General features: G+C 45.0%; 1 protein-coding gene across 15 annotated transcripts in view; it reads left to right on the top strand.

The window, feature by feature from the left end:
* Positions 1 to 23,499, top strand: part of cbfa2t3 (CBFA2/RUNX1 partner transcriptional co-repressor 3) — a 147,656-nt gene that overhangs the window by 83,310 nt on the left and 40,847 nt on the right. For 14 of the 15 annotated variants that reach the window (XM_080186627.1, XM_080186618.1, XM_080186620.1 and 11 more), the window contains 3 exons: positions 1,638 to 1,784; positions 15,150 to 15,394; positions 19,162 to 19,251. In XM_080186627.1, the coding sequence (XP_080042753.1) occupies positions 1,638 to 1,784; positions 15,150 to 15,394; positions 19,162 to 19,251 (482 nt within the window). The remainder of the gene's footprint in view (positions 1 to 1,637; positions 1,785 to 15,149; positions 15,395 to 19,161; positions 19,252 to 23,499) is intronic. The other variant, XM_080186626.1, reaches the window with a different exon arrangement.

A 23,499-nucleotide genomic window follows, 5' to 3' on the forward strand; every position in this document is an offset into this window, starting at 1 on the left:
GTGTGTACACAGTGTGGACAGTAATCCCTGTCTGAGCAGTGTGTGTACAGAGTGTGGAGAGTAATCCCTGACTGAGCAGTGTGTGTACAGAGTGTGGGGAGTAATCCCTGACTGAGCAGTGTGTGTACAGAGTGTGGAGAGTAATCCCTGACTGAGCAGTGTGTGTACAGAGTGTGGGGAGTAATCCCTGTCTGAGCAGTGTGTGTACAGAGTGTGGAGAGTAATCCCTGACTGAGCAGTGTGTGTACAGAGTGTGGGGAGTAATCCCTGTCTGAGCAGTGTGTGTACAGAGTGTGGAGAGTAATCCCTGACTGAGCAGTGTGTGTACAGAGTGTGGGGAGTAATCCCTGTCTGAGCAGTGTGTACAGAGTGTGGGGAGTAATCCCTGACTGAGCAGTGTGTACAGAGTGTGGAGAGTAATCCCTGACTGAGCAGTGTGTGTACAGAGTGTGGGGAGTAATCCCTGTCTGAGCAGTGTGTGTACAGAGTGTGGAGAGTAATCCCTGACTGAGCAGTGTGTGTACAGAGTGTGGGGAGTAATCCCTGTCTGAGCAGTGTGTACAGAGTGTGGGGAGTAATCCCTGTCTGAGCAGTGTGTGTACAGAGTGTGGGGAGTAATCCCTGTCTGAGCAGTGTGTGTACAGAGTGTGGAGAGTAATCCCTGACTGAGCAGTGTGTGTACAGAGTGTGGGGAGTAATCCCTGACTGAGCAGTGTGTGTACAGAGTGTGGGGAGTAATCCCTGACTGAGCAGTGTGTACAGAGTGTGGAGAGTAATCCCTGACTGAGCAGTGTGTGTACAGAGTGTGGGGAGTAATCCCTGTCTGAGCAGTGTGTGTACAGAGTGTGGAGAGTAATCCCTGACTGAGCAGTGTGTGTACAGAGTGTGGGGAGTAATCCCTGTCTGAGCAGTGTGTACAGAGTGTGGGGAGTAATCCCTGTCTGAGCAGTGTGTGTACAGAGTGTGGGGAGTAATCCCTGTCTGAGCAGTGTGTGTACAGAGTGTGGAGAGTAATCCCTGACTGAGCAGTGTGTGTACAGAGTGTGGGGAGTAATCCCTGTCTGAGCAGTGTGTGTACAGAGTGTGGGGAGTAATCCCTGACTGAGCAGTGTGTGTACAGAGTGTGGGGAGTAATCCCTGACTGAACAGTGTGTGTATAGAGTGTGGGGAGTAATCCCTGACTGGGCAGTGTGTGTACAGACTGTGGAGAGTAATCTCTGACTGGGCAGTGTGTGTACAGTGTGGAGAGTAATCTCTGACTGGGCAGTGTGTACAGAGTGTGGGGAGTAATCGCTGACTGGGCAGTGTGTGTACAGAGTGTGGAGAGTAATCTCTGACTGGGCAGTGTGTGTACAGAGTGTGGGGAGTAATCTCTGACTGGACAGTGTGTACAGAGTGTGGGGAGTAATCCCTGAGTCCATGTAGAAAGCAGCCTTTTCTTGTATTTGATTGTTTTGCAGAGTACTTTCTGCAGCATCCAGTTCTTTCCCTCCTTCAAACCTCCTCCCTCCTTCCACATAAGTTGTACGAAGGATTCTGCATCTCACTTGCTCTGTCTCTACTTGTTGATGTAATGGATTATTCTTTGACTGATTAATGAAAACAGCCTTCAGTGTGCCATGGTTTTGTTCCCACAGGCAGTGCTGGAATAAAACTGGGAACAATGCCAGATTCACCAGCTGATGTTGGAGCACAGTCCTGTCCGACCCCTTCACCAATGGCACCACCACTTCCTAGCATCACACAGGGATCCGCTCGAAATGCTTCCTTCACTCCAGCACCCAGTGAGTCAAACCAATGATTATGGGACCTGTCTAAAATGTAAATAGAGTGTGTCCATACAATAACCATCTCACACCAGCATCACAGAGCTTTACCTGGAGCCACACTTAAATCTGTTGCGATCTAGTAATTGGTTTAAGTATGGCTTCGCACCCTGTTTATTTATTAGTGTCACAAGTAGGTTTACATTAACACTGCAATGAAGCTACTGTGAAAATCCCCTAGTTGCTACACTCTGGGTCCCTTTTGGATACAGAGGGCCAATGCGCACTATCCAGCTCATCTCTCAGATTGTGGGAGGAAACTGGAGCACCTGGAGGAAACCCACGCACACACAGGGAGAATATGCAGACTCCGCACAGATAGTGACCCAAGCCAGGAATTGAACCCAGGTCCATGCCGCTATGAGGCAGCAGTGCTAACCACTGTGCCATAGTGCCACCCCTGGTCTCCTTACTTAGGTAGGGACATAGTTGTATTGGAAGCAGTTCAGAGAAAGTTCTCTAGGTTTATTCCTGGGATGGAGGGATTGTCTTATAAGGAAAGGTTGAGCAGGTTGGACCTATATTCTTTGGAGTTTAGAAGAATGATGGTAATTTCGTCCATGGATGTGGGTTTTGGAGGGAACTTGACAAGGTAGAAGCTCAGAGGATATTTCCTCTCTTGGGGAATCTAGAACTAGGAGGCACAGTGTAAAAATAAGGGGACTCCCATTTAAGATGAAAATGAGGAGGAATTTCTTCTCGGAGAATCATTAGTCTTTGCAATTGTCTTCAGCAGAGAGGAGTGGAGACAGATCATTGAATATATTCAAAGCTGCATTTGACAAGGGGCAGGAAAGCAAGCATAGTTAAGGCCACAATCTGATCAGCCACCATCTTACCAAATGGCAGAGCAGGCTTGATGGACCAAATGGCCTACTTCTGCTCCAGTTTCCTGTGATCTTATAATGGAGGGTAAAACAAATGAAGGTGTTTGAGTGCAGGAGCAATTTTCCTTCTAATTTCTCTTTGCAGAACGTGTCTAGCTTATTGCACTGTATGGCTGCTTTATGCTTGCTGCACCATAATGTCTTCAGGCATCGGAATGGGATTGTTGAGTTGGCATCGTGTCTTTGTTCCCTATATAGATTGCTGCCCAGGTGCAGACCCACACAGTTTAGAGGTAACATTTCTTGGAACATCGTCTGGAGGGACACTTGCTGCAGTAAACTGGGATTGTGATGATTAGCTTCCATTTCCCTTTGTTCTAATGCATGGTCATCAACCTTAAAGATTAACTCTGTTTTTAATCTCACAAATGCTGCCATGCTTCCAGAGTGTTTCCAAGACTTTTCATGTTTATTTTATCTTTCTTGATGCTGATTATTGTTGTGATGATGATTTAAGGATATTGTGATATTGCTTTAAAATAATATGCACATAGTGTAAACATCGAAAAGGAAAGTAGATGTAAAACAGCATGTGACCAGCAGTCTGTAAGGAATCTTGAGGTTAGGTGTGTTAATTGAGCTTCCCTGTAAGTTGTAATTTATCAGTATTAGTGTTCAAATAAAGAACCAACATTATAGTTTATCAGTCCTGTGTGTGATTGGTAATCTTACATGAAGAAAGCAAGTAAAGAAGTTATGATTCCAGCCTGAAGAGAGTTTTTCCCCTGATTCCAATTGACATCAATTCTGCCAGAGCTCTATGATGTTACATTTGGTCCCTTGCAGCCTTGATATCATCTCTGGGAATTAAGCCTTTTCTGACCAAGTTTGGGTCTAGGCTGTAATGAAAACTGGAGCTGAGTGGTCCCGACAAAACCCAAACTAAAAATCATGAGCAGTTTATGAATCAATAATGCCAACATCTTTCTTCATTTGGCGAGAGGATATTACTGGAGAAGTAATTGGCTGATCTGCATTTGCCCTGCTCTTTTTGAATCATAGAGTCATACAGCACAGAAACAGGCCCTTCAGCCCACCATGTCTATGCTGACCATCAAATACCAATCTATGCTAAGCCCATTTACCAGCATTTGGTCCGTACCCTGCTATGCCTTAGCAATTTCACTGGATGTTTACCAAGATGTTGTCTGGTATGGTGGGAAGGTCTTATGAGGAAAGGCTGAGGGACTTGAGGTTATTTTCGTTAGAGAGAAGAAGGTTACGAGGTGACCTGATTGAGGCATACAAGATGATCAGAGGATTGGATAGGGTGGACAGTGAGAGCCTTTTTCCTCAGATGGTGATGGCTAACACGAGGGGACATAGCTTTAAATTAAGGAGTGGTAATTATAGGACGGATGTCAGAGGTAGGCTCTTTACTCAGAGGGTAGTAAGGGCGTGGAATGCCCTGCCTGCAGCAGTTGTGGACTCACCAACTTTAAGGGCGTTCAAATGGTCAGTGGATAGGCGTATGGATAACATTGGAATAGTTTAGGTTAGAGGGTCATTAGATTGGTTCCACTGGTCCGTGCAACATCGAGGGCCAAAGGGCCTGTACTGCGCTGTAATGTTCTATGTTCTATTTAAGGGCTTGTCCAGATGCTTCTTAAATATTGCGAGTCCCTGCCGCCACCACCCTCTCTGGCAGCAAGTTCTATATTCCCACCACCCTTTGGGTGAAAGAAATTTTCCTCAGATCCCCTCTAAACCACTCACCTCAAACCTATGTCCTCTCGTCTCAGACATCTCTGCCATGGGGAAAAGATGTTTGCAATCTATCCTATCTATGCCTCTCACAATTTTCTATACCTCTATCAGATCCCCTTCAGTCTCCTGTACTCTAGAGAAACCCAGCCTATCCAGTCTCTCCTCATAGCTGAAACTTTCCATCCCAGGCAGCATCCTGGTGAATCTCCTCTGCACCCTCTCCAGTGAAATCACATCCTTCTGATAGTGTGGCAACCAGAACTGCACAATATTCTATCTGTGGCCTAACCAGTGTTTTCTAAAGTTGTACCAAGACCTCCCTGCTCCTATATTCAATGTCCTGGCTAAAGAAGGCAAGCATTCCATATGCCTTCTTCACCACCCGATCCACCTGTACTGCCAACTTCAAGGATCTACACCAAGATCCCTTTGTCCTCTATTCTCCCTAGGGATCATTCGTTCATTGTGTATATCCTATTCTTGTTAGACATCCTAAAATACATCACCTTACACTTATCAGGATTAAATTCCATCTGCCATTGCTCTGCCCAATTTACCAGCTGATCAATGTCAGTCTGTAGCCTCAGACTACCCTCCTCACTATCAACAACACCAGCAAATTTCCTGTCACCTGCAAACATGCTAATTATACCTTCTACATTCACATCCAAATTGTTGATTTATTTAATAAACAGCAGGGGCCCAGTACCTATCCCTGTGGTACACCACTGGCCATAGGCTTCCATCACAAAAACAGCCCTCAACCATCACCCTTAGCATACTATAAATTTGCCAATTTTGGTTCCAATTTGCCAATTTACCTTGGATCACATTTGGACCAGCCTTCCATCTGGGACCTTGTCAAAGGCCTTACTGAAGTCCATGTAAACTACATCAGTCACCCTTGTCAATACATTCAGTTACCTTTTCAAAAAACTCAATTAAATTAATTAGAGAGGATCTCCCAACAAATCCAAGCTGATTATCCCTGATCAATTCCTACCTTTCCAAATGTTGATTAATCCTATCCCTAAGAATTCTTTCCAATAATTTCCTTACCAGTGACATTAAAATAACTGGCCTGTAATTATCTGGCTTATCTCTGCGGCCCTTCTTGAAAAAAGGCACCACATTAGCTATCCTCCAGCCATCTGGCACTTCATCTTGGCCAGCGAAGATTTAAATCTCTCCACCAGGGCCCCTGCAATCTCCTTCCTTGCCTTCCGTAGCAGCTTGGGATACATTGCATTAGGCCCAGGGAATTCATGCACCTTTAAGCCTGCTTAAACATATAATACCTCCTCCTTTTTAATCTTAATGTGCTCTAGAACTTCACCGTACCAACTGAAATTAATAGGATTGAGAGTTATAGATAGTTCTATGGCCTGGTAGGTATGGATATGATCGGCACAACTTGTGGGCCGAAGGGCCTGTTTGTGCTGTACTGTTCTATGTTCTATGTTCTATCTCCAGCTACAATGTCTTTCTCTGTAGTGAATACAATTGAAAAATATTCATTTAGGACCTCACCCATGTCCTCTGTCTCCACATACAGATTCCCCGTTGGCCTCTAATGGGCCCCACAATTTCCCTGCTCATCCTCTTGCTCTTAGCACACTTACAAATGCCTTGAAGTATTTCTTAATCTTATCTGCCAATGATATTTCGTGCCCCTCTTTGCCCTCCTAAATTCTTTTCTAAGCACATCCCCTACACTCTCTGTACTCCTGAAGGGCGCCCTCAGTTTTTAGTGCTCTATACTGAGCATATGCTTCCTTTTTATTCTTTATCAAATCCTCAATATCCTTTGACATCCAGTGTTCTTTGGATTTACTGCCTTTGCCCTTCACTCCTGAGGAACATTGGCCCTGAACTCTCACTATTTCATTTTTAAAAGACTCCCACTTTCCAAATGTAGATTTACCTGCAATTAGCTGCTCCCAGTCTACGTTTGCCAGATCCTGTCTAATGATATTGAAATCGGCCTTCCCCCAGTTCAGATACTTGATTTCTGGACTTTCCTGACTATCTGGACTATTCTGGACCAAATGGCTGAGAGCTTCAAGTTTCTAGGTATCCAGAGCACCAACAACCTGTCCTGGTCCTTCCACGCCGACACTATAGTTAAGAAAGCCCACCAACACCTCTACTTCCTCACAAGACTGAGGAAATTTGGCATGTCTGCTATGACTCTTATCAACTTTTACAGATGCACCATAGAAAGCATTCTTTCTGGTCGTATCACAGCTTGGTATGGCTCCTACTCTGCTCCCTACTCTGCAAGAAACTACAAAGGATCAAGAACGAAGCCCAGTCCATCACTCAAACTAGCCTCCCATCCATTGACTCCGTCTACACTTCCTGCTGCCTCGGAAAAGCAGCCAGCATAATTAAGGACCCCACACACCCCGGACATTCTCTCTTACACCTTCTTCCTTCAAGAAAAAGATACAAAAGTCTGAGACACAGACCAACCAACTCAAGAACAGCTTCTTCCCTGCTGCTGTCAGACTTTTGAATGGACCCATCTCACATTAAGTTGATCTTTCTCTACACCCTAGCTATGACTAACAATACATTCTGCACTCTCTCCTTTCCTTCTCTATGAACGGTATGCTTTTCTGCATAGTGTGCAAGAAACAATACTTTTCCCTGTACGCGAATATATGTGACAATAATAAATCAAATCAAATCCTTATCCCTACCCATAATGACTTTGAAAATTATAGAGTTATGGTCACCATTCCCAAAACGCTCCCCACTGATACTTTGACCACTTTCCCTGCTTCATCCCCTAGGATTAGGTCCAGCGCTGCCCCATTCCCAGTAGGATTATCTAAAGTTTATTTACTAATCACATGTAAGTTCACATATCTACATACTTGCACAAAAATCTCTCTTGGATGGTCTTTAAAAATTTTACCCATCTAATTCTTTCATATTGAGGCGATTCTAGTTAATAATCGAAATCCCCCACTGCTACTAATATTGAGTTCAGGAAACGTAGAGGAGAACATGTCCCTGTCTACACCAATGGGGATGAAGTGGAAAGGGTTGAGGGCATCAAGTTTTTAGCATCCAGATCACCCAAAACCTATTCTGGTCCCTCCATGCCGACACTATAGTTAGGAAAGTCCACCAATGCCTCTACCTCCTCAGAAGACTAAGGAAATTTGGCATGTCAGACTCTCCCCAACTTTCACAGATGCACCATAGAAAGCATTCTTTCTGGTTGTATCACAGCTTAGTATGGCTCCTGCTCTGCGCAAGACCGCAAGGAACTAGGAAAGGTTGCAAATGTAGCCCAATCCATCACACAAACCAGCCTCCAATCCATTGACTCTGTCGACACTTCCCGCTGCCTTGGCAAAGCAACCAGCATAATTAAGGACCCCTCGCGCCCCGGACATTCTCTCTTCCACTTTCTTCCATCAGGAAAAATATACAGAAGTCTGAGATCACGTACCAAACAACTCAAGAGCAGCTCCTTTCCTGCTGCTGTCAGACTTTTGATTGGACCTAACTCACATTAAGTTGAACTTTCTCTATACCTTAGCTGTGACTGTAACACTACTTTCTTGTTTCCTTCTCTATGAACAGTATGCTTTGCCTGTATAGTGCACAAGAAACAATACTTTTCACTGTATGTTAATACATGTAACAATAATAAATCAAATCAAATACTATAACCCTATCCCTTTCACCTCTCTCTGTGATTTGCTGACATATCTGCTTCTCTATCTCCCTCTGACTGTTGGGAAACCTATAGTATAATCCCAGCAAAGTGATTGCCCCTTTTTTATTTCTAAGCTCCAAATATATGAGCTATTTGAAGAGTCTTCTGAGACATCCTCAGGACCTGATGAAGTGTATCCCAGCACGTTGTGGGAGGCTAAGGAGGAAATTGCGGGTGCCCTGGCAGAGATATTTGAATCCTCAGTAGTCACAGGTGAGGTGCCTGAAGATTGGAGAGTGGTAAATTTTGTGCCTGTGTTTAAAAAGGCCTGCAAGAAAAGCCTGGGAACTACAAGCCAGTGAGTCTCACATCTGTAGTGGTAAGTTGTTGGAAGATATTCTGAGAGACAGGATTTACAGACATTTAGAGAAGCAGGAACTGATTAGGGACAGTCAGCATGTCTCACAAATTTGATTGAGTTTTTTGAAGGGGTAACCAAGAAAGTAGATGAGGGCAGTGCAGTTGATATTGTCTACATGGACTTTAGCAAGGTCTTTGGCAAGGTACCGTATTGTTGCATAAGGTTAAATCTCACGGGATCCAGGGTGAGGTAGCCAAATGGATACAAAATTGGCTTGATGACATAAACCAGAGAGTGGTTGTAGAGAGTTGTTTTTCAAACTGGAGACCTGTGGCCAGGGATGTGCTTCAGAGTTCAGTGCTGGGTCCACTGCTATTTGTCATTTATATTAATGATTTGGATGAAAATATAGGAGGCACGGTTAGTACGTTTGCAGGTGACACCAACATTGGTGGCATAGTGGACGGTGAAGAAAGTTACCTCGGATTGCAACAGGATCTTGATCAATTGGGCCAGTGGGCTGACAAATGGCAGATGGAGTTTAATTTAGATAACTGCAACATGATGCATTTTGGTAGATTGAACCAGGGCAGGACTTACTCAGTTAATGGTAGAGCACTGGGGAGAGGTACAGAACAAAGAGATCTAGGGGTACATAGAACACTACAGCACAAACAGGCCCTTCGGCCCACAAGTTGCGCCGATCATATCCATACCTACCAGGCCTATCTATAACTCTCAATCCCATTAAATCCCATGTACTCATCCAGAAGTCTCTTATAAGGCCCCAACGAATTTGTCTCTACCACCACCGACGGCAGCCGATTGCACTCACTCACCACCCTCTGAGTGAAAAACTTACCCCTGACATCTCCTCTGTACCTGTCTCCTCTGTACATGTTCACAGCTCCTTGAAAGGGGAGTCACAGGTGAACGGAGTGGTAAAGAAGGCATTCAGCATGCTTGGTTTAATTGGTCAGAACATTGAATACAGGAGTTGGGACATCTTATTGAAGTTGTACAAGACATTGGTAAGGCCACACTTGGAATACTGTGTGCAATTCTGGTCACCCTATTATAAAAAGGATATTATTAAACTAAAAAGAGTGCAGATGAGATTTACTGGGATGCTTCCGGGACTTGATGGTTTGAATTATAAGGGGAAGCTGGATCGACTGGGACTTTTTTCTCTGGAGTGTAGAAGGCTGAGGGGTGATCTTATAGAGGTCTATAAAATAAGATCAGCAAGATAGTCAATACCTTTCCAAAGTAGAGGAGTCTAAAACTAGGGTATAGGTTTAAGGTGAGAGGGGAGAGATACAAAAGTGTCCAGAAAGGCAATTTGTTCACACAGAAGGTGATGAGTGTCTGGAACAAGCTGCCAGAGGTACTGGTAGAGGCAGGCACAATTCTGTCTTTTAAAAAGCATTTGAACAGTTATGAGATGGGTATAGAGGGATATGGGCTAAATGCGGGCAGTTGGGACTAGCTTTGGAGTTTAAAAAAAAAGAGCATTTAGGCTGTTACATGAGTAAGGTGGATATAGAGGGATATGGGCCAAATCCGGGCAATTGGGATTAGTTTAGGGATTAAAAAAAGGGCGGCATGGACAAGTTGGGCCAAAGGGCCTGTTTCCATGCTGTAAACCTCTATGGCTATGACACTCAAGGACAATGGAGGGAAGTTATGTGTGGAACCACAGGAAGTGGGTGAAACGCTTAGTGAGTACCTCGTATCGATATTCACCAAGGAGGACATGACAGAAGTTGAGGTCAGAGTTAAGTGTGTGAACGCTCTAGAGAATGTCAATATATCGAAGGAGGAAGTGTTGAGTAACCTAAAGGTATGAAGGTAGACAAGTCTCCGGGGCCGGATGGGATCTATCCCAGGTTACTACAGGAGGCAAGGGAAAAAATATCTGGGGCCTTACCATATATATATTGACATCTTCTTTGACCACAGTTGAGGTTCCAGAGGATTGGAGGATAGACAATATTATTCCCTTGTTTATGAAAGGAAGCAGAAATAATCCGGGAAATTATAGGCCGGTGAGTCTGATGTCAGTGGTGGCGAAGCTTTTGGAAAAGGTACTGAGGGACAGGATATATGTACATTTGGAAGAAAACGGACTAGTTAGTGACAGGCAGCATGGTTTTGTACAGGGAGGGTGATGTTTCACCAACTTGATTGAGTTTTTTGAAGAGGTGACAAAGAAAATAGGAGATTTTGGGGGAAAGTTTTTCACTGAGGGAGGTGAGTGACTGGAATCGGCTGCCGTCGGTGGTGGTAGAGGCGAACTCGCTGGGGTCTTTTAAAAGACTTCTGGATGAGTATATGGGATCTAATGGGATTGGGAGTTACAGATAGTTCTATGGCTCAGTAGGTATAGATGTGATTGGCGCAACGTGTGGGCCGAAGGGCCTGTTTGTGCTGTAGTGTTCTATGTTCTATAAAATTGATGAGGGAAGAGCTGTGGATGTAGTTTATATGGATTTTATTAAGGCGTTGGACAAGGTCCCACATGGCAGACTGGTACTAAAATTAAAATCACATGGAATTCAGGGTTGACTGGCTAGATAGATACAGAATTGCCTTGATTATGCAAGACAGAGGGTAGTGGTGAAAGGGTGTTTTTCAGAATGGAGATCTGTAGCTAGTGGTGTTCCGCAGGGATCAGTGCTGGGACCTCTGTTGTTTGTGGGATATATAAATGATCTGGAGGAAAATGCAGGTGGTCTGATTAGTAAGTTTGCGGATGACACGAAGGTTGGTGGAGTTGTTGACAGTGCCAGGGATTGTAAGAGGATACAACAGGATATAAATAGATTGGAGACTTGGGCACAGAAATGGCAGGTGGAGTTTAATCTGGACAAATATGAGGTGTTGCATTCTGGACGATCAAATTTGGGTGTGAATTATACTGTGAGTGACAGAACTTTAGAATCTTAGAATTTAGAACTTAGAATCCCTACAGTACAGAAAGAGGCCAATCGGCCCATTGAGTCTGCACCGACCACAATCCCACCCAGGCCCTACCCCCATATCCCTACAGATTTACCCACTAATCCCTCTAACTTATATATCTCAGGACACTAAGGGCACTTTTAGCATGGCCAATCAACCTAACCTGCACATCTTTGGACTGTGGGAGGAAACCAGAGCACCCGGAGGAAACCCTCGCAGACACGAGGAGAATGTACAAACTCCACACAGACAGTGACCCGAGCCGGGAATCAAACCTAGGTCCCTGGAGCTGTGAAGCAGCAGTGCTAACCACTGTGCTCCCGTGCCGCCCTTCAGAATATTAACATATAGAGGGATCTGGGCGTGCAGGTCCACCGTTCTCTAGAAGTGGCAACACAGGTGGCCAAGGTGGTTAAGAAGGCATACGGTATGCTTGCCTTCACCAGCCAGGGTTGGGAAATCATGTTGCAGCTACGTAAAACCTTGGTTAGACCATATTTGGAGTATTGTATGCAGTTCTGGTCAGCACACTACCAGAAGGATGTGGAAGCTTTGGAGAGAGGATGTTGCCTGGTCTCGAGGGTGTTGGCTATGAGAAGAGGTTGAATAAACTCGAGTTTTTTTGCTGGAAAGACGGAGGCTGAGGCGAGACCTGATAGAGATCTACAAAATTATGAGAGGTTTAGACAGGGTGGAGACTCAGAGGCTTTTCCCCAGGGTGGAAGTATCAGTTACAAGGGGACACAGGTTCAAGGTGAGAGGAGGAAAGTTTAAGGGAGATGTGCGGGAGAGATTTTTCACACAGAGAATAGAGGGTGCCTGGAACATGCTGCCATAGGAAGTATGGAAGCAGACACATTAGTAATATTTAAGAGACATCTGGATGGGTACACAAATAGGGAGAGAATAGAGGGATATGGACCGAATAAGGGCAGAAGGTTTTGTTTTAGTTTAGTTAGGGCAGCGTTATCAGCATAGTTTGGAGGGACAAAAGGCCTGTTCCCGTGCTGTCCTTCTCTTTGTTCTTTGTTGTTTTTTGCCTTCTCTGCCTGTTGGACTGACCTAGGTTTTCTTCTTTATCTGACTGAACCCCCCTACCCCATGTCCCATTTGTTTAAAACCTTCCCCTATAGGATAAATCTAGACAATTTACCACTTTGTTGGTTGGCACTCTGTTAAATATCATTGTCTCCCAGTGCGATGTGCTATCTGTGAATGCTACACCCACTCATTTAGAAGCATGCTACAATACTGTGCTAACCTGGCCACAGAAAGGTACTTGGAAGCTTTATGATACTCAATCTTCGTTATTTATAAAAATATTGAAATACAGTACAGCATGGATTGAGTACTGGAGGCAGCGAGTTACACGGCTCTCTCATGGTAAGACTAGGCCTGCAAAAGCCCACACCACTGATGACATCACTCGTGCATGCTCATAGCTGCTAAAGACATTAGTGTATACATTCAAATCAGAAGATGCTCACTGTAACACTCCAAAACACTGCTTCCCCACTTAATTTCAATTCCTCTTAAGGGAAGAAGCAGAATGAGACTCATGTCTCAAATAAACACCAGTCTTTCAGGAGCTTTGCAACTACCCCGGTGACTCGGGAGACACTGGTGACTCCATAGACACCGGTGAGGCTGGACTTGTGGGCGCAGGAATAGGCTGAGTATCTGAATGAATGTCCCTCATCCTTTCCTGGAATAGATCCATTGAAAATCCTTGTACATCAGGACCCAACTCCTGTCCAATGTCCACAGCAGCATTTCCTTCTACTGTGTTATCTGGAATTGTTGCTGTCTTTGAGTGACGGTGTAGATGAATGTGATCCTATGTCTGCGAAAGACTCCTCCATTGGTCAGTTTCACTCCCAAAGCTATTGGAGCACTTTGGTTGAGAGTAACTCCAGGCAGCTATTGTTGGTTACTGTCAAAATTCCCCTCATAGAAACTGCAATTCAGGTTGAAATGTCTCTCCTTAGCCTGGTGGCCATGTCTCTCCTGCTTTTCTGTCTCCTTCCCACTCCCGCTTTAACACCTGGATATAGCAGATCCAGGTGAGACATTAGCTTCCTACCTATCAATAATTCAGCTAGACAGAGTCCTGCTGTTTGTGGTGTGATCCGATGCTGGAACAAGAGCAGGAGAGCGTTATTCCCAAAGTATCAGCTGCTATTCTCTTCAATCCCTCCTTCAGTGTCTGAGCAGCTCACTCTGCTAAACCATTTGGCGCTGAGTAAAAAAGCGCAGAATGCACATGATATATTCTATTCCAAACTCTTGGAACAATTCACTCATAAACATTGTACCGTTATCAGAAACTAGAGAATCCAGTTTTCTACTTTTTCTTTCTTTCTCTTCTGTTTTGAATTCTAGTTGATATCTTTGTCAATTTGCAATTCACATTGCTTCGTTTGTAATTGAAGTCTAGCTAACTTCAGCTGATCACTAACAGGAATGTCCTTATCCTCCTCAGGGTTCAAGTGCTGACCTTTTCTTTCAACTCATACCCTAATTTCTCCACCATAGCCTTCACATTACCCATAAGACATCAGAGCAGAATTAGGCCACTCGGCCCATCGTGTCTGCGCCGCCATTCAATTATGGCTGATTTTCTTCTCATCCCCATTCCCCTGCCTTTTCCCCATAACCCCGATCCCCCTTATTAATCAAGAACCTATATATCTTTGTTAACTGTTTAAAGGTACGAACTGACAAACCTTCTTTTTCCAAAAGTGCCTGGGCAAGAGAAGTAGCCATGTCTGTTAGTGCCTTAAAACAGTTAAAGAATGGCAGAACTTTCAGGGAGTCCTGAGGAGTGTGTCAGTATTTACAGGGTCTCTGGGAGTGTGTCAGTATTTACAGGATCTCTGGGAGTGTGTCAATATTTACAGGGTCTCTGGGAGTGTGTCAGTATTTACAGGGTCTCTGGGAGTGTGTCAGTATTTACAGGGTCTCTGGGAGTATGTCAGTGTTTACAGGGTCTCTGGGAGTGTGTCAGTATTTACAGGGTCTCTGGGAGTGTGTCAGTATTTACAGGATCTCTGGGAGTGTGTCAATATTTACAGGGTCTCTGGGAGTGTGTCAGTATTTACAGGGTCTCTGGGAGTGTGTCAGTATTTACAGGGTCTCTGGGAGTATGTCAGTGTTTACAGGGTCTCTGGGAGTGTGTCAGTATTTACAGGGTCTCTGGGAGTATGTCAGTGTTTACAGGGTCTCTGGGAGTGTGTCAGTATTTACAGGGTCTCTGGGAGTATGTCAGTGTTTACAGGGTCTCTGGGAGTGTGTCAGTATTTACAGGGTCTCTGGGAGTATGTCAGTGTTTACAGGGTCTCTGGGAGTGTGTCAGTATTTACAGGGTCTCTGGGAGTGTGTCAGTATTTACAGGGTCTCTGGGAGTGTGTCAGTATTTACAGGGTCTCTGGGAGTATGTCAGTGTTTACAGGGTCTCTGGGAGTGTGTCAGTGTTTACAGGGTCTCTGGGAGTGTGTCAGTATTTTCTGACTGTTGTTGAGGTATGTCAGTATTTGCAGGGTGTTTCTTGCGGGCCTGCATGGCCTACATCTGTTCTTCATGTTTGATAATAATGTGTGCCTAATTGATTAAATCTGTATCGGGATGTGATATCATCAGCATCTGGGTGAATAGACTGGGGACTGTTTGCCACTCCTAACTTTACCCTCGACTGAGACTAAGCCCAACTCCTCTTCTGTTTCTCTTAGCAGAAATGAATGGGACCAATCACTCAATGACTGCAATCAGCAGAGCTTCATCCACCCCCACTGGGTTCAGTAATGGTCCTGCCACCTCAACCACTGCCTCTCTCAGTAACCAGCAGTTACCTCCCGCCTATGGAGCCAGACAACTCTGTAAACTGAAACGTTTCTTGACTACGCTGCAGCAGTTCGCCAATGACCTATCTCCAGAGATCGGAGAGCGTGTGAGGAGCTTGGTATTGGGTCTTGTGGTAGGTAATTCCTTGATCTTAACTGAGCAATCCTCAGCAGATCTTGTGCATGAGTCGCAAAAACCCAGCTTGCAGTTGCAGCAGGTGGTCAGGAAGGCGAATGGGATGCTGGCCTTCATAGCGAAGGGGATTGAATATAAAAGTAGGGAGGTCTTGCTGCGGCTGTATAGGGCATTGGTGAGGCCGCAACTGGAGTACTGTGTGCAGTTTTGGGCGCCGCACCTGCGCAAAGATATTTTGGCCTTGGAGGGAGTGCAGAGGAGGTTTACTAGGCTGATACCGGAGTTGAGGGGGTTGAGCTATGAGGAGAGGCTGAATAAACTGGGCTTGTACTCGTTAGAGTTTAGAAGAATGAGAGGAGATCTCATTGAGACGTATAAGATGATGAATGGGATGGATAGGATAGAGGTGGAAAGACTCTTCCCGCTCAAAAAAGACAATAGGACTAGGGGGCACAGCCTCAAGATAAAAGGGGGGCGGTTTAGAACGGAGTTGAGGAGGAACTTCTTCATTCAAAGGGTGGTGAATCTCTGGAATTCTCTGCCCGTTGAAGTGGTGGAGGCTGCCTCGCTAAATATTTTTAAGAAGCGGGTTGATGGGTTTTTGATCAGAGAGGGGATTAAGGGTTATGGGGAGAGGGCGGGAAAGTGGAACTGAGCCACGACAGATCAGCCATGATCTTATTGAATGGCGGGGCAGGCTCGAAGGGCTGGATGGCCTACTCCTGCTCCTATTTCTTATGTTCTTATGTTCTTATGATCTTTAGCTCAGAATTGGACCCTTTTGTAATTCCTTGAGGACAGTGTGACACAGACCCATTGATAATTGGAATGCTGGAACCAGTTCCTGTTTTACTTGGAATTTATTAAACTTGAATTCATCCATACAGCTTGTAGGTGTCTGTGTTCTGGCAGCAGTTTCTAATTTCACTCAGGTAATGAAACCTGTTTCCCTTACTCATTCTGAGCTGATATGTGATTTCAATCCCACATTAACATAAACAATTCACAATTGCCCCCCTGCTTGTGGTTCAAGAAAACACAGATATTGCAATTAATTGTCACTCAGAGAAACCACCAGCTGACTGGTCCAGTAAGTAGCAAAATGTCATAAAGCAGCATGCTTCTGAGTTTTAGACTGAAGATAATGCTACTTTATTCCATATCTGTGTTTCATGGCATAGTGCAGAGAAAGTTTTCCTCTGTATCTAACCCCGTGCTGTACCTGTCCTGGGAGTGTTTGATGGGGAACAGTGTAGAGGGAGCTTTACTCTGTATCTAACCCCGTGCTGTACCCGTCCTGGGAGTGTTTGATGGGGGGACAGTGTAGAGGGAGCTTTACTCTGTATCTAACCCCGTGCTGTACCTATTCTGGGAACATTTGACAAGATAACGTAGACAGAGTTTTCCATGATGGCACCCAACCGTATCTCATCACCAGCACCTCCCTTGTCCTTTCATTGTCCCTAAATTCTTTCAAGAACAATGCTGCGCTAGCCAGCGACAACCCCATCCCAAGAATTAATTAATGTTTAAAAAAAATCAGATTGCTAGTCTGACATTCAGTTATAGATGAGCAGAAATTTCTGCCAACCAAATATTGGGAAAAACTAAGCCATTGTCTTTGGTGCCCATTACAAACTGCATTCCCTTGGTACCAACTTCATTCCCCTCGCCAGCAGCTATCTGAGGCTGAACAGAACTGTTCAGGAACACAACTAATCGGAGCAGAAGTAGACCATCCAGCCCCTCCAACCTGTTCTGCCATTCAATGTCTGAACCTGGCCTCCAACTCCAATTTACTGTCTGCTCCTCACATCACCGATTATCATCATAGAATCCCTACAGTACAGAAATAGGCCATTCGGCCCATCGAATCTGCACCGACCACAATCCCACCCAGGCCCTACTCCCATATCCCTACATATTTTACCCACTAATCCCTCTAACCGATGCATCTCAGGACACTTAAGGGGCATTTTAGCATGGCCAATCAACCTAACCGGCCCATCTTTGGACTGTGGGAAGAAACCAGAGCACCTGGAGGAAACCCACACAGACATGAGGAGAATGTACAAATTAACAGACAGTGACCCGAGCCAGGAATCGAACCCACAATGCTAACTTCTGTGCTACCGCACCGCCCTAATATCCCTTGATTCATCGAGAAACCAAAACTCTCTGCACCCCAGCCTTAAATATGTTCAACAATAGAGCATCCAGAACTGTCTGGGATAGAGTTCACAATTTTGATGTTGCATTTGACCCTGAGATGAGCTCCCAGCCACAGATCTGCAAGATTACAAAGACTGCCTGTTTTAACTCCCTGACCCTGCTCTGTCTCATCTACCGCTGAAACCCTCACCCCTGCATTTGTATTCTCTGAATCTGAGTATTGTAACGCTAGCCTCATTACTTTCACCTTCTGAAGTCATCCAAAAGTCTCTACTGAGCATGTTTTTGCTTCTATCAACTCCTGTCCACCCATCATTCCTGACCTACACAGGTATTAAACAATACCTAGATCTCCCTTCCCCATCTCTCTACAGTCCATTACTCCTTCCTCATTATTTGCTGTACTTCCAAGTTCCGTATCACTTGCAAATTTTGAAATTGTGCCCTGTACTCACAAGCCCAAGTCATGGATCTATATCAGAAATGGCAATGATTCTGAACATCGGTGTGTACCTCTTTCCAATCCATCCTCCACAACATTGGTTTCTATCTCATGGTGGCACAGTGGTTAGCACTGCTGCCTCAGCGCCAGGGTTTCAGGTTCAATTCCAGCCTCGGTTCACTGTCTATGTGGAGTCTACACATTCTCCCCGTGTCTGTGTGGGTTTCCTCCGGGTGCTTCAGTTTCCTCCAAAGGTGTGCGGGTTAGGCTGATTGGCCCTGCTAAATTAACCCTAGTGTCAGGGGGATTAGCGGGTAAATTCATGGGGTTATAGGGATTAGGGCCAGGGTGTCATTGTGTTGGTACAGACTTGATGGGCCAATGGTCTCCTTCTTCACTGTAGGGATTCTATGGATTCTATCCGTTAACCAATGTTGTCTTCACGATAGTAGTAGTACTACTATCCCTTTGATTCCATGGGCTTCAGTTTTGCAAACAGGCTAACATGTGGTACTTTATCAAACATCTTGTCCATCCACACATCAGTGGTACCGTTTCTACCACCTCATTCAGATTTGTCAAATGCCATTTTCCCTAAACAAATCGATGCTGTCTTTCTTTTATTAGCCCTGGCTCATAAGTGGCTGTTAATCCTCTTCTGGATGTTAGTTTCTGAAATTTTCCCCACTCATGGACCTGAAACTAACTGCCTTGTCATTGCTGGGTTTATTCTTCCCTCCTTTCTTTGAACAAGGGAGTAACATTTGCAATCTTTATTTGCTTTGTTGCTGAATAAGATTGAAAAATACCGATCTGTATCATGGAAATTTCTATTCTTCTCTCAGCGACCTGGAATACTCTGTCTCCCTCTCCCCACTGCCTCCCACCATTTGTTTGTTGTGAATTGTGTCTAAGTGTATTCCAGCTGTATCGTAATCTAATCATTTATTTTTCATTGACGAAGTATACATTTCAGACCTGTGTTATGCTCAATGCATCAGATGGTCCAGCTGTTTATCAGCTGGAGAAGCTATTTGCCATGTGGTTCTCTCTGTGTTACAATGCTGATACGCTCTGTAGATGTAATCCTGATGTCAATATGTGGCTGATTTTGGTATCTGAGCTAATTACGTTATTTTCATGTGTCGCAGAATTCCACCTGGACCATTGAGCTGTTTCATTCAAAGCTGCAAGAAGCAACAAACTTCCCCCTGAGACCTTTTGTCATTCCTTTTCTGAAGGTAGGGAGCAACCTCATTTTATCCTCTATCCTGGGTAAGGTGCTGCTTTTAAGGTATGACATTTGTCTTCTTGTAATTTTGAGAGTATCAGAACTGTGTAGATGCTGAGGAATGTAATATTAGTTTGAGTGCCTGAAAGTCGTAAAGGAGCAGATTGAACTTTGTGCTGAACCCCTGTTTTCTCCTCACATGGAGCACCCACTTTCTCTTTCCCCAACTCTGTCACTTTCATCTCTGACTCTTTCCATCTGTGTCCTCCTTCCTCACACACTGAATCCCAGATTTGTTATGGTGCAGAAGGAGGCTACTTGGCCCAACATGTCTGAACTGGCTCTCCAAAAAGCATCATGATTTAGTGCCATTCCTGTCTTTTCCCCGTAACCCTTGTTTCTATTCAAATAATTATCTAATTCCCTCTGGAACTCCTGATTGAAGCTGCCTCCACTACGTTTCCAGGCAGTGCATTTTAGACCTCAACGACTCACTGTGTGAAAGATTTTTCTTGCATCACATTTGCTTCTTTTACAAATCACTTTCAATCTGTGCCATCTCATTCTTAATCCTTTTACAAGCAGGAACAGTTTCTCTCTGTCTACTCTGATCAGCCCCCTCTTGATTTTAAACATCTCTATCAAATCCCCTCTTGGCCTTCTTCTTTCTCCAAGGGGAACAGTCCCAACCTCTCCAATCTATCCTCATAGCTGAAATTTCTCATCCCTGGAACCATTCTTGTAAACCTTTTCTGCTGTCTCTCCAATGTGTTTACATCCTTGTGTTCGGCGCAGACTCGATGGGCTGAAGGGCCTCTTTCTGCACTGTAGGGTTCGATGATGATTCGATGATCCTTCCGATAGTGTGGCACCAAGAACTGTGCACAGTATTCCAGCTGAGGTCTAACTACTGTCTTCTATAAATTCAGCATAACCTCCGTGCTTGTTGTATTCTATGCTGTTATTAATCAGGCAAAGGATACTTTATTAACTGCTCTCTTCACCTGTCCTGCCACCTTCAATGATCAATGCACAGATACACCCAGCTCCCTCTGCTCCTGCCCTCCTTTAAGAATTTTACCTTTGATTTTATATTCCTTTCCATGTTTTTCCTATCAAAATGATTCACCTCGCACTTCTCTGCAATAAACTTCATCTGCTACCTGTCCACGCCCCACCTTGGTTTTTAACTCACTCTTTCTGCTTTCTAGCCCCCCCACTGTCTCTGCTTCTTTTCCTTTAAGAGTATGAGAAATAGGAATTGGATTAGGCCATTTTGGCATAACTTTGTGGGCTGAAGGGCCTGTATTGTGCTGTAGTTTTTCTTTGTTTCTATTTAGCTCTTCAAGCCTACTCTGCCGTTTAGTATGGGGCTGCACTGTGATTACACTGCTGCCTCTCAGAGCCAGGGACAAGGGTTTGATGCCTGGCTTGGGTCACTGTCTGTGCGGAGTCTGCACGTTATGGACGAAAAGGGATTGGTATAGGCTAGTGGGTCATTGTTTTTGTAACTGGTCGGCGCAACATCGTGGGCCGAAGGGCCTGTTCTGCGCTGTAATGTTCTATGTTCTATGTTCTATGTTCTCCCCATGTTTGCTTGGGTTTCCTCCGGGTGCTCCGGTTTCCTCCTACAGTCCAAAAGATGTGTTGGTTAGGTATATTGGCCATGCTAAATTCTCCCTCAGTGTACAAAGAACAAAGAACAAGAACAAAGACAGCCCGGGAAACAGGCCCTTCGGCCCAACGAGCCCACGCCGCCATTTTAACATTACCAGTCCCCCCTCCACCCATGACCCTTATCTATGCTTATGGCGTTCCACATTGAGGGAAAATTAATTTAGAAACAATTTATTACCTCCAATCAGCCTAACAGCACATCTTTGGGGTGTAGGAGGAAACCAGGGCACCCGGAGAAAACCCATGCAAGCGCGGGGAGAATGCGCAAACTCCCACAGACACCGGCCCAAATCCATGTGTCTGCACAGCAAATAGTGATAGTCACTGAGCTGTCGTGATGCCCAGCATCTGGTCCAGTTGAAGTGTACACTAACGACATGAAGTACTAGGCTATTCTTGAACATCCAAGAGCAGCCCTAGTACAACCCATCGCGTGTATGCCCCTTGTTGGACAACAAGGCGGACTGACTTAAAACCTGTGAATTAAAAGAGAAAAACATTAGTATCATTCCACATCCTTATACATTACCAGGGACATCCCAATGCTAATGAACCTTATTTAAAACAATCTCCTATATCCTCCCATCTCCAACCCACTCATGTGCCTGTCTAAGTAATTCTTAAACAACTCCAGCGTGCCTGCCTCCACCATAAGAACATAAGAAATAGGAGCAGGAGTAGGTCATCTAGTCCTTCGAGCCTGCCCCACCATTCAATAAGATCATGGCTGATCTGAAGTGGATCAGTTCCACTTTCCCGCTTTCTCCCCATAACCCTTAATCCCCTTGCCTACCAAAAACCTATCTACCCGTGACTTAAATATATTTAGCGAGGCAGCCTCCACCATTTCAACAGGCAGAGAATTCCAGAGATTCACCACCCTTTGAGTGAAGAAGTTCCTCCTCAACTCCGTTCTAAACTGCTCCCCCCGCCCTTATCTTGAGGCTGTGCCCTCTAGTCCCGTTGTCCTTTCTGAGCAGGAAGAATCTCTCTACCTCTACCCTATCCATCCCTTCATTATCTTATACGTCTCTATAAGATCCCCCCTCATCCTTCTAAACTCCAATGAGTACAAGCCCAGTCTATTTAGTCTCTCTTCATAGTCTAACCCCTTCACCTCCGGTATCAGCCTAGTGAACCTCCTCTGCACTCCCTCCAAGGCCAAAATATCCTTGCGCAAGTGCGGTGACCAAAACTGCACACAGTACTCCAGCGGCGGCCTCACCAGTGCCCTGTACAGTTGCAGCAAGACCTCCCTGCTTTTATATTCTATCCCCCTCGCTATAGAGGCCAGCATCCCATTCGCCTTCTTGATCACCTGCTGCACCTGCAGACCGGACCAAGCACCACCTTGCTTGGCAGAGCATTCATACCCCCACTACCCTCTGTGTGAAAAACCTCCCTATAACATCCGTGTTATACCTCTCCCCCCTCACCCTAAGCCCGTGGCCCCTCGTACTGTGCATTTCTAACATAGGAAAAAGCTTACCACTGTTTACTCTATCTATATCCTTCATAATCTTATATACCTCTATTAGATCTCCCCTCAGTCGCCGTATTTCAAGGGAAACCAGCCCCAATTTGCCCAATCTTTCCTTGTAACCCAGTCCTTCCATACCAGGCAACATCCTGGTAAACCTCCTCTGCACTCTCTCCAGAGTCTCCACATCTTTCCGGTAGTAAGGCGACCAGAACTGGACGCTGTACTCCAAATGCGGCCTAACCAACGTTCTATACAACTGCAACATTAGACTCCAGCTCTTGCACTCTATACCCCTTCCTATAAAGGCTAAACATACCATAAGCTTTCTTCACAGCCTTCTTCACTTGTACTGCCACCTTCAAAGACTTGTGCACTTGCACCCCCAGGTCCCGCTGCGTTTCTATACTCTTTATAGGTTTACCCTTTATCGTTTAACTCCCCCCTACATTATTTTGGCCAAAATGCATCACCTCACATTTATCAGGGTTAAACTCCATTTGCCATATATCTGCCCAATATACCAGCCTATCTATATCCCGTTGTATTGCCAGACACTGCTGTACCTGAACAGGCACCGGAGTGTGGCGACTAGAGGATTTTCACAATAACTTCATTGCAGTAAGCCTACTTGTGACATCAATAAATAAACTTAACGTAAAAAAAACTTGATTATGGCTGATCTTCTATCTTCACAGCATTAGTTGCACTATCTCCATATCCCTTAATTTTGTTAGGCTTTATAGGAGATAATTACCAGGCAGGAGTGTTCCCTGACAGGAAGGGTCAAGGGCATTCAGCCTACGATCTTCAATAAGCATTCTCTAAGGCGGCCTTCAAGACACACAACAATGCAGAATCATCGAGCAGAGACTGATAACCAAGTTCCGCACACATGAGGACAGCCTCAACCGGGATGGTAGGAAGGACTATTACTTACGTGGCGAAAAACTGCAGCAGGCGACGGTGCAGAGGGACCTCGGGGTCCTTGTGCATGAGTCGCAAAAACCCAGCTTGCAGGTGCAGCAGGTGGTCAGGAAGGCGAATGGGATGCTGGCCTTCATAGCGAGGGGGATTGAATATAAAAGTAGGGAGGTCTTG

Source organism: Carcharhinus amblyrhynchos, chromosome 4 (assembly GCF_965287045.1).
Source record: "Carcharhinus amblyrhynchos chromosome 4, sCarAmb.v2.hapA, whole genome shotgun sequence".
Taxonomy (NCBI): domain Eukaryota; kingdom Metazoa; phylum Chordata; class Chondrichthyes; order Carcharhiniformes; family Carcharhinidae; genus Carcharhinus; species Carcharhinus amblyrhynchos.